This window comes from Laetiporus sulphureus (genome assembly GCF_001632365.1).
Source record: "Laetiporus sulphureus 93-53 unplaced genomic scaffold LAESUscaffold_35, whole genome shotgun sequence".
NCBI classification, from domain to species: domain Eukaryota; kingdom Fungi; phylum Basidiomycota; class Agaricomycetes; order Polyporales; family Laetiporaceae; genus Laetiporus; species Laetiporus sulphureus.
Genome location: NW_024468544.1, coordinates 156,299 through 167,625, shown reverse-complemented (window position 1 = coordinate 167,625; position 11,327 = coordinate 156,299). Strand labels below are relative to the sequence as shown.

The 11,327-nt window shown below is 50.7% G+C and overlaps 5 protein-coding genes across 5 annotated transcripts; 3 read left to right on the top strand and 2 right to left on the bottom strand.

Moving 5' to 3' along the window:
* Positions 1-1,433: 1,433 nt before the first annotated feature.
* On the bottom strand, positions 1,434-2,509 carry LAESUDRAFT_761415 (uncharacterized protein; the record flags this gene model as incomplete). Its single annotated transcript, XM_040912912.1, has 2 exons — positions 1,434-1,728; positions 1,800-2,509. The coding sequence occupies 2 exons, from the start codon at positions 2,507-2,509 to the stop codon at positions 1,434-1,436; spliced, it is 1,005 nt and encodes a 334-aa protein (XP_040761805.1).
* Positions 2,510-3,620: 1,111 nt separating this feature from the next.
* LAESUDRAFT_761414 (uncharacterized protein) lies at positions 3,621-4,130 on the top strand (the record flags this gene model as incomplete). The annotated part of the gene is made up of 3 exons (XM_040912911.1): positions 3,621-3,797; positions 3,851-4,052; positions 4,120-4,130. 3 exons carry the CDS (start codon positions 3,621-3,623, stop codon positions 4,128-4,130), a joined length of 390 nt encoding a protein of 129 aa, XP_040761804.1.
* Positions 4,131-7,390: 3,260 nt separating this feature from the next.
* On the bottom strand, positions 7,391-7,786 carry LAESUDRAFT_761413 (uncharacterized protein; the record flags this gene model as incomplete). Its single annotated transcript, XM_040912910.1, has 1 exon — positions 7,391-7,786. One exon carries the CDS (start codon positions 7,784-7,786, stop codon positions 7,391-7,393), a length of 396 nt encoding a protein of 131 aa, XP_040761803.1.
* An 844-nt stretch (positions 7,787-8,630) lies between these two features.
* On the top strand, positions 8,631-9,889 carry LAESUDRAFT_658373 (uncharacterized protein; the record flags this gene model as incomplete). Its single annotated transcript, XM_040904749.1, has 2 exons — positions 8,631-8,993; positions 9,134-9,889. 2 exons carry the CDS (start codon positions 8,631-8,633, stop codon positions 9,887-9,889), a joined length of 1,119 nt encoding a protein of 372 aa, XP_040761802.1.
* A 287-nt stretch (positions 9,890-10,176) lies between these two features.
* On the top strand, positions 10,177-10,581 carry LAESUDRAFT_658461 (uncharacterized protein; the record flags this gene model as incomplete). Its single annotated transcript, XM_040904752.1, has 1 exon — positions 10,177-10,581. One exon carries the CDS (start codon positions 10,177-10,179, stop codon positions 10,579-10,581), a length of 405 nt encoding a protein of 134 aa, XP_040761801.1.
* Positions 10,582-11,327: the final 746 nt, after the last annotated feature.

Below are 11,327 nucleotides of genomic sequence, written 5' to 3'. Positions count from 1 at the left end.
ATGCTAGTGCTAATATTTGAATGCTAGAAACAATTTTATATTGTAGTGAGCCAGCTGTACTGAGGTGTCAAGGCTGAACCTATATATGCTAGCACAAAGTGCCTGAGCCTAACACCAATTTTTAAATGCTAGAACAATTGCTATACTAAGGTTATAGAGCTAGTACTATGATAATACTGACATTTTAATGGCATTATCAATCTTAACATTATAATAGAATTGCTGTACTAAGGTGTTAAGGCAAGTACTATGCTAATACTGACATTTAAATGCTAGTATCAATTTAAATATCATAGAAAACTGCTGTACTAAGGTTACAGGGCTAATACTATGCTAGCAATGATAGTTTAGTTATAATATCACTTTTAAAATTATAGTAAAACTGCTATACTAAGGTTTTAAGGCTTTTACTGTGATAGTATGCATCTTTAAAGAATGATACAAATGTTTCAATGCTAGTACAATGCTAGTACTAAGCTAGTACTATGCTAGTACTAAGCTAGTACTGTGCTAGTATAAAGCTAGTACTATGCTAGTACTATGCTAGTACTATGCTAGTACTAAGCTAGTACTGTGCTGGTACTATGCTAGTACTGTGCTAGTACTATGCTAGTACAATGCTAGTACAAAGCTAGTACAACGCTAGTACTAAGCTAGTACTGTGCTAGTACTGTGCTGGTACTATGCTAGTACTATGCTAATGCTAATATAATATATTTTGTATATATTTAATAACCACTGATTTGAAATACTGATACTCACTAATGACATTATGCTGCTGAACATAGTAGTGATCACTGAAGAATCAATGTTTATATTTTATTTTGAATGTGACATGGTCACATTTCTTTCTCCATCTTTCTCAATAAATTATCTTGAAAGGGTTTTAAATCTTTTTATTAATATTTATCAAATCTTCTTATAATATTTATATGTTGCAAAGGTTAAGATATAGATCAAAGAGTTTTTTGATCATTCATGCCATAAGATGATAAAAAGACTGTGAACATCATTTCAAAGCACTTGCATCAAAATGTTTAAAATCTTTTCAGAATCTTTTACATAAAACAATTCTAAAAAGATTTTAAAAATTTTAAAGATTTTTTCAGATGAAAGATGATGATATGATTTAAATTTTTTTTTCTATCTTTTTATCATGTTTGAAGTGAAAGTATTGAATGTTTCACCCAGTGTCTGCGAATCCCATAGCTCCCTCTAATAAGACCTCCTCCAGCTAGGATTTTCTGCACAGCATCGTGTATGTCGTTCATGTTCCAGGCATCATCCGGATGGTGATTGGGATGAAAGATCTCGCACTGAAGCAAGATCGTCACCTTCACAGCTGGGTGGAAGCCCTGGATGTACCGCTCGTCCTGTGCCACGGGCGAGACTCATCCTATCTGAATGAGGTAGTTTGCGATCGGGGTGAACTCTCAGAAGTAGATCGCCTCTTTGGTGCGGGTATGGATACCCCGAGCGAGAGCCTCTGTGATGCACTGTTCGAGATCGGCAATGGTGTAGAGGCAGTCACCTTCTGCTTCTGGGTAGAGCTCAAAGATCTGTTGCTTGAAGAGGGCGAAGTTCACGGTGGATGCCACCAGGACCGTTGACCATAGCTCCTCCTGCTGGACCATCAAGTAGCGCAGCACGTAGTGAATTCTCTGATCACCAGTAAGTCCAGCCTGTGCCGCCAGCTCCGCCAGGTCATTGAAATATTGCCTAAGCTTCCTAGGTTCTCCATCGAATGCTGGCACCATCTTCTGTCCATAAGCTGGCATCATGAAACCTCTCCCGGGTACTTTCCCTGGCCCTTGTCCTCCTCCTCCTTCACCTGGTCCTGATCTGCCACTGCCACTGCCACCACCTCTGCCTGGTCCACCTGGTCCACCGCTTCCTCCTCCTCCTGGTCCAGATCTGCCACCTGGTTCACTGCCACTGCCACCGCCCATGCCACCGCCCCTGCTACCCAGTCTGCCTGACCTGCTAAACCCTCTTCCTGTATTACTCCCCTGTCCTGTTCCTCCATCACTACCTCTGCCTCCTCTGCCTCCTCTGCCTCCTCCACCTCCTCCCGAGTACCCCCCATGTTGCCAGGCACTGCAGTGTGTTCCGTCACTGATAATACTGGAATCCGGGACGCATATTCAGACAGGGCTATGGAACCCGTCTGCACAGGAGTCTGAATCGTAGTCGTCGACCCCATTTCGGTAAGAGTTGGTGTACCAGAGTAGGCCATGGTGTGCTTTTGCTTCTCTATCTCAGAAGGGTTCTGCCTCACTTCCCTTGTAATGGAGAAGTGACTGGGAAGGATTGCTGAAAGATCATGGAGAATAGAGTCCTCATTCTGGGCTGCGTCCGTTGCATCATCGTACATTGAAAGCTCGTACTCCTCTGCCTCGTTGTCTCGCCCACTGGTCAAAATCTCCGGAAACAATTTGTCCGTGCTCGATGCAGGTTCGGACACGGTCTCGATGACTGTCTCTAAATTTTTGTAGGAAAGGCTGGGCATCACCGAGGAAACCAATGAATTTGAAATCTCTATGTCCGGCGGGTTCGACTGCTCCTGTCACTTCTCCTTGGCAAGGGCTTGGGCCACCCTGACTTGGCTTCTGGTCTTCACTTTTTGAAACTTTTTCCCCCTCGCGGTGGGCTCCAGAAAATGTGATTGCAAGTACTCGGCTAGCTGCGAAATGACAGCAAACAACTGAGAGGGATGAAGGGGGAACAGTGCACGGAAGGTTTGCATCTAGAGGTGACACAGAAGCCAAATGTAGAAGATAGTGGAGAAATGAATGAAGGTGATGCCCATGAAGACAGCGAGACCGTGAAGGACACAGTCCAGTGTGATGTACATAAAGTACGAGAAATAGAACAGCTCCGGGGCAAGTCTAACTGGCTCCGGACAGAATATAGGGGTCTCGGGATGAGGGCGTACTGTGTCCGCTGATGCGCTCTGCTGGTTCGCAAGATTCATTCAACAGTTAGAGCAAAGATGAGAATTCTGATGTGTGGTAGAGCCCGAAGCTTGAGAGAAGAACTGAGACCGCTGTCCCTGTTGTTGTCCGCTGCTGTGCAAGTTCGTTCACATTCTCTATCGCCTAGGTACATGGTCTGAAAGTCCTCCCCCTATCTCTGTCTACACATTCTTTAAATATTGCAAACTCGAGGTGCACTTACCCCGGTCCTGGCTCCCATATCCGACTATGCTTGGCCCCTAACTCGTTGACTTGTTCCACTATCCCTCGTTTCTCGGAGAGCCCATCGCTGCTGGCCACTCCATCGCATCGCATTCCAAACCTGCATTTTGCTATTCATTTCTGCAGAGACCCACTCGCTCCAGTTCCCGGTTTCCCACCCCAATGCTCGTCCTCCACCATGTCTCGTCCTGCTGACTTCCTCCGCAGCATCGTAATCGCATTCCCATTCGCCCACCTCACCACCCCGATGGTTCACTCCTGCCCTAATCTGCCCTTACCCCTCTGGCCGAGACTGGTTACCTCCTCCAACGGCTCTCCGTCGGCTTTGCCCCCTAGAGTCTGAGCACCTGCCCCGGGACTCTGTCCGTGTTCAGTTCTCTGCCTGTCCTGGCCCCTCTTCCCCCTCTCTCCTCCCACTCAGCCATGTCTCGCACCACGCAATCACAGTTTGATTCTCTAGCTGTCACTTGCACCACCCGGCTCCATCGTTACCTCCTCTTGCTCGAGGTGCTGGCGTTCGAGCATGCCCATATCCCGTCTGAGTCACATCCCACTGTGATGGAGTGGTATCACTGGTGCACTGCAGTCTGGTCGCTTTTGGTATGTCTATCGACCTCCTTCCTTGCACGTGCCAGTCTGAGGTCTCCTTGTAGCATTGGGCGGCGTCTGCTCATTCGGACCTTGTGGAGTCCAGGTTGCACGTTCACTCGATTGACTCCTACCCATGGGTCCATGAACTGTGTATACTTGTCAACTCTTTGCCAATCCCTGACCATGCTCCGACCAGCAGGACTCGCCCCGCCATCACCCCAGAGGACGATCCTGACCACATGCTGTGCCTCAAGGACTTTGGTGGTCAGTTCTGCTATGAGATCCCGTGTGTGTGCTGGTTCACCGTGGATGAGCATCACGTGTTGTGTAGTCATCCCGTAGCGTAGGAATGTATGGTGCTGCCTCGAGATGTCACTTCTCCTGAGCTAGTAGCTGCCCCACACTGTATACTTCACCCAGAGTCTGATGCGCCATGTACCTGTCTCAGAGAACTCATTCTGAAGCCATGCTTGTTCGCTTTGTGTAGCTCATCCGAGATAATTCATTCTGTGTGGGGGCAGCCCGGAATGCTACCTCACAGTGCAACACTCTCTCTGGGTGCATTTGATCGTGCACTGTTCAAGCTCAATGAGTCGTGCAGATACCGTTCGCCAGTCTCAGCATGGAGATGACCAGCTCCAGAGCCAGAAGAGGTACAGCCCGAGACCTGATAACACTCCAAAAAGGGCAGAGCTGAGCAATTCCAAGAATCGGTCGATAGGGGAGTTCGCACCACATGCACATCCTCTGACATATTGCAAGGCACCCGATGTGCACTCGCCATGTCAGTACATGCCTAAGAGACACCTGTTGCATCAGCACACACGGAGCAACATCCTCTGCCCTCACCTCATGGTTGTCCTTGCGTGCCCTGCCACTGATGTCACCCACCATATCTCCATGGCCTGTGTTGATCTGTCTCTCGATGATACCCACTTCGAGCAGCTCCATCCACACAGCTCCATCCACACCTCAGCATTTGACTGCACCCCCAAATGGTGCTCGGCTACATTCTGACTGCATGCACGTGCTGGTAGTCTGGCAGATCCATCCTCCCCGGTACATTGCATCAACTCTTCTCCCCGTGTTCACTTATCTTCCTTGATCACAGCATCTGGTCACCATTCAGATGCATCCACAGTCATAAATGCTACTGAATCACGATAGGAGGCTGACACATTGGGTAAGGAGAGCTCTCATTGAGTCACTTGCAGTGAGTCAAACGCATCTCTACCGGCTTGTTCACTGATGACCTCCTCGTGATGGGTCACCTTCGCTCATGCTCTGATGTGACCCTTCATGAGGACCTTCATGTGCTGTGAGGTGGCCAGCATGGCTGCCCTCACTATAATTGCACTCCCTAACATTTGACAGCAAGCTCAAAGCGGAACAGGTACATTGCGTTCGGGGCGGGACAGGTACATCGAGTCTGTGCTACAGATCGTCTACACGGACAGGGCCCTCCGAACCTCAGGACACGACCTCAGAACTGACCGTCACCTCCAGAAAAGTCCTTCAGTGCAGCATATGGTCCAGATCATCACCAGCTTCTACAGGCATGGACGTGTATGGCACAGCGGAAGGCTGGCCATGTTGGAGCGAAAGAGGGGCAGAAGCTTCGGACGAGTCAACCTCAGGGCACAACGATCTTTGGCCGAATGCCTCAAGCAAGTGCTGCTGCAATCGAGGATCCGAGAAGAGATCCCCAACTGTAAAGGGGGACCTCGAACTGTGATCATGTGACAAGGGGAAGGCAGTGAGGACACGGAGATCGCTGACCCACTCGAAGGAGTCGATCAGTGGCACTTGCATTCCAGTCCAGGTGAGCACGGTGCGGGCAGTGTCAGCGAGTTCCTGAAGCTACAGGTCAATCCAAATGGAGGAGAAAAAGAGGACATAGGACACGTACCAGGAGGGATCAGACTCGGTGGCACCATTCATTCCACTCGACCACAGCGAGACGTGAACTGGACGGAACATATACACGTTCCACGGACAGGGCCTCAAGCAGCAGAAGGTATCAATGTATGCACAGGGTGTAGGCAGATCGCTGTTTGCCAGGGATGCCATCTGGTGTGTGAGACATGGCAAGATGGGAATAGGGTGAAGAGTGGCAACAGCTGGGAGGGGACAAGAAGGAGCAGGCAGGTTGAGATGTGGACATGTCCGAGGCCCACAGCTGTGGACCGGATGAGGTGCCAATGGGAGACTGCATTTGAGATGATTCCAGAACAACCCAGTGTATGAACACGGGCCAAGAAACAGGTGAAACTGTTAGGGCAGCATAGGAGGGGTGTCCGAAGAGCAGACGGTGTACCTTTGGGATGGGGACAAGAGGACTTCTGTGATACGGGATGATCACTGGGGCAGGCTCTTGGAGAGTGCAGTGAGTGGAGGGTGACATGGGTGAGTGGAAGTCAAGGAATTTGGAATGAGATGCAATGAAGTGGTCCGCAGTGGCAGGCCCTCCAAGAGATTCAGAACGAGACACAATGGGGTGGTCTGCAGCGGCAGGCCCTCCAAGGGATTTGGAACGAGACGAGCAAAGCGAGGGAACGAGTTACAGGACCAGGTGTGGTCTGATGTGCGATTGAGTCTCAGGCAAATGTGCCCTGAGAGCATAGTATAAAAGGGTAGCATAGGTAGGTAGTTGGAGGGAGGACCTCGGACGGCATATCTACGAGCTAGAGTATGTGAAGAGGCTTGCACAGCGGTGCACAGAGGCAGTGGTCTCCCTCTCCTCCACAACCTACTGCTTCTACTTCATGATCTAATCAGAATCTTTGCTCTCGCTGTCGAACGTGCTTGACCGACCACCGGGACATTGCCACAGAGACAGTATGCCCACCTTCCGAGATTCCTGTACTCCGTCCGGAAATCATTAGACTCACTCCGGAACTGTTCTATCAGACGTATCTCATGTACATCACCTCGGCCCGTACACTCTACGTGGCTGCTGGTCTATTGGCTGCCTTGTTCATTCACTTCTTTACCATATTTTACATTTGGCTCTTGCGTCGCCTGTAGACACAGACCTTCCCTGCACTGTTCCCCCTTCACCCCACTCAGTTGTTTGCTGTCCTTTCACAGCTAGCTGAGTACTCGCAATCACATTTTCTGGAGCCCACCACAAGGAGGGAAAAGTTTAGGAAGGTGAAGACCTGAAGCCAAGTCTGGGCAGCCCAAGCCCTCACCAAGGAAAGAGCGTCCAGCAGAACAGACTCTCCAGATGTGGACATTTCAGCTTTGTCAACACTCTCAGCAGTGCCAAGCATCTCAGACAAAATTTTCGAGGAGGCGATCGAGACCGTGACCGAAACTGTGTCTGACCTCAGAGCAACTACTGAAAATCTGTACTCCGAAATCCCGATCAACAGCACGACAGCAGGAGTGGACGAATATGAACTGTCGACTTATGATGACACGACAGACATAGCACGGCAAGAAGATTCCATACTACGAGACCTCTCTGCGATTCTCCCCGGGCACTTCGCGGTACCAAGGGAAACAGTAACGACCCCGTCTGAAGTACGAAAACGTAAGCATACACTCTCATACACGCCCAAAGGAGCATCAGGTGGGATGGCCCTGACAGTCACCATTCAGCGACCCTTGGAGCTCATAACTGGGACTCGATCAGTGTTCGCCTCGCAGATACCGATCTTCATCACGGCAGGGCACAGTGGAGGATCTGGTCCAGGTAACGGAGGGTTCCATGGAGGCAGCGGGGGCAGCGGTGGCAGTGGTGGAGAAGGAGGCAGACTGGGCAGGAACCCGGGTGGTGGCCTGAGCAGATCAAGTGGACTTGGTGGCAGATACGGGGGCAGATCGGGCAGCGGTGGAGGAGGCGGAGGAGGAGGTGGAACAGGCAGACCAGGGGGACTGGGAGGATCAGGAGGTGGCGGCAGCGGATCAGGACCAGGACAAGGCAGGGGACAAGGACCAGGACAGGCTCCGGAAAGAGGTTTCTTGATGCCGGCCCAGGAATAGAAGACCATGCCAATGTTCAATGGAGAACCTCGAAAGCTGCAGTGATACTTCGATGACCTAGATGAGCTGGCAATACAGGCCGGGCTCACAGGTGCACAAAAGGTTCACTATGCACTGCACTATCTTACTGTATAACAAGAGGAGCTGTGGTCTATGGTCTCCGCAGCGGCAACGGCTGACTACATGATGTTCAGACAGCAGATCTTTGAGTTGTACCCCAGAGCAGAGGGCGATTGACTCTACATCATTGCTGACCTAGAACAGTGCATCTATGAAGCACTTGCCCAGGGTATTCACACTTGGGCCAAAGAAGCTATCTACTTCCACGAATTTGCCCCAATAGCGAACTACCTAATCTGGATGGGATGAGTATCGCCCGCGGCCCAGGATGAGCAATATGTCAGGGGATTCCACCCGACCAAAAAAGCAACCATTCTGCTCCGGTGCGAGATCCTGCACCCGAACCATCATCCAGATGATCCATGGAGCATGAACAACATTCACGACGCAGCCTAGAAAACTCTGGCAGGAGGAGGTTTAGTTGGAGGTAGCTATGGTATCCTTAGAGGCAGGGCAAGTACGAGCGGTCCGGGAGTCACTCCGGCTGCCCCCACCATAGGACAATCTGCGAATACTACCATCGGAGGAACAGTTTCTGGGGTGACTGCTACGGTGATCAAACAGGAGTCTGGTGAAATTGTGGACCTGCAAAAGTCAGTGGAACGCCTCACAAGCTTCTTACAGAGCCAAGCTCAGTCTACTGCAGGTGGTCAGGGATGCTGGGAAAGTTATGCACCACAAGGACCAGCAACGACGTCAGCAGCTAGGGCCATGGCAGGTGCCCCAGGAAACATGACGGTCTACCCCATGAACTGCAACTGCAACTACTGCGATGGACTGGACCACTTCATGAGCTGTTGCCCCCATGTGGACAAAGACATCAAGGCCGGAAAGGTGTACCGTGACAAGAATGGTCGCATCCGACTGCCCGATGGGGGGTACGTTCTGAGGGCGCTCCCTGGAAACAACATGTGGGATCGGGTCAACTCCTGGTACTCCCAGCACCTCGGATCATCTGTTCCGGGAGCGGTGCAGTCCGCTGCGACTCCGCAATCAAGGGACAAGCCACCGCACCAAGTCAATATACTCGAGGAAGTGCGCAAGGTCAACATGGCAGTCATCGATGAGTCACGGGTCATGGACAGAACAGAGCATGTCTTTCAGGTGATAGACAATGCCCGATGAAGGGTACACTTCGACAGGGTTGAGGTGGTCAGTGGCAAGCCTGGAAAGGATAAGGTTGTGTCCGGGGAAGGGCGCGGAGTGCAGAAGGGGCCACCCGGAATCAAAGTGAGTTCACTTCCAGGGGGGTTCTGGCCTCACAGTCCACCTATGGGTATCGCACCCCGATCGAAGACAAGAAGAACATCCCTGGAATAGTCAGGAAGATACTCGATCTGCCCGTAATGGTCACTATCAGAGAGCTCATACAACACACTCCAGAACTGCAGAAACACCTCAAAGAGCTGATCACCCTGAAGCGAGTCGCAATGACTGCTTGGGTCAAAGAAGTCACGGATGAGGATGAAGCCGGAGCGGGCGAGAAGAGTGTGTTTCTGACGGCATCCAAGACAATGTTGCCAACAAAGGGGTCGCTCCCGCTCTGGGTTGTCGAGCCAATCATCAAGGACACACTTCAGTGCGAATGTATTCTGGACCAGGGCGTGCAGATATGCGTCATGCAGGAGGACGTCTGGAAAGACCTCAGAGCCCCACTCAACCCAGATGGAGCAATCCTGCTCGAGACTGCGAACACCTCGGTAATGAAGACAGTCAGAAAGCTTCCGTGTGTTCAGCTCCAGTTCAGCTCAGTCATCATTGCGGTACAAGTTCAGGTGATGCACCATATGTCATTCGAAATCCTCTTAGGGTGGCCGTTCTTTGCTACAGCGGTGTGTGAGACTAGAGACTTTGCCTCTGGAGAGCAGCAAATCACAATTACAGACCCACACTCAGGGGAACGGGTCGTGGTACCAACAAAAGTGTGGACCGTGCAGCGAGAGGTCGATCCAAACCTTGTGGGTTTTCATGGGTCGATGAATTGGGTGTAGCTCGAGGAGATGCGATATTAGGATTGTATTCCATGTATGTGCTCACACTGCCATGGACTGTTCAACAGAGTCCGGAGGGAAGGATAGGCAGATCCATAGAAGAGACACGCCCCGAGAAGAAGAAGGCGTGTACAGAAAAGAGCCAGGTACAGTCCGAAACTGCATCCGTTAGTTCCACATCATCTTGTGTCCCATGTAAAGTCACCGAATCTGAAATACATTTTTCTTTGCTGTATGACGTGGGACGTGAGCGCATGGATCTTCGGACTGGGTTTTGAACTGAGGAGATGAGAGTATGGAGTCACGGGAAGGTGGGGCAGGTCACGGTCGAAAGGCAAAAGACAGAAATATTCACCTACAAGAAGGTGGCCAACTGGGTCAAGCCCATGGTGACCACATTACCAGAAGGGTTCCAAATTGTGCGAAGGAAACTGCTCAACCCGCTAGAGGGGCTTCCAACCCTACTGGTCCAGCTGCCCGAATTCGAGCCTCAAGGGAGGTACACACGAGAGAGGCACGATACACTTAATGTCACGGGTGATGGTTTCCTCTGGCCGGAGGAGGTGAAGCTCACAGATTTCTTAATGTGCGCACATGACATGGCATTTGCATGGGACGAAACGGAAAAGGGGCAGTTTCAGAATGAGTACTTCGACCTGGTAGTCATTCTGACGGTGGAACACATCCCGTAGGTGCTCAAAAACATGCTGATAACACCGGGAATATTCGAACAAGTGGTACAGATTATCAAGGACAAGATCGACTCAGAGGTTTATGAGGGATCGAACTCATCGTATCGGTCAAGGTGGTTCTGCGTTGTCAAGAAGGATGGAAAGTCGCTCCGGTTGGTTCACGACCTACAGACGTTGAACGGGATAGTGATTAAAGATTCAGTGGTCCCTCTGATGGTGGAGCATCTGGTGAAATCCTTCAGAGCTCGTGGATGCTATGGAAGCCTGGACCTATTTGTTGCTTTCAACCAGCAGACCTTGAACTGGCGGTCGCATGACCTGACCTCCTTCCAGACTCCACTAGGGTCTCTCTGGCTTACCTCGATTCTGATGGGCTATACCAATTCAATGCAAATCATGCATGGCGATGTGACACATATTCTGCAGGATGAGATACCAGAGGTCACTGTTCCTTTTGTCGACAATGTACCAGTGAAGGGGCCAGCGACATGTTATGAGCTTCCGGAGGGCAGGTATGAGACTATTTCTGAGAACCCAGGGATCCGGCAGTTCGTATGGGAGCACTTCCAAAATATGAACCGGGTCATACATCAGATGAAACGTTTTGGAGGAACCTTTTTGGGCAAAAAGGCTTACCTATGCGTCCCGAAAGTGGTCATTGTCAGGCACCACTGTACGTACGTAGGATGGCTTCCAGACGAAGCCTGAGTGCAGAAAATTTGGGACTGGCCACAGTGCGAGACGAT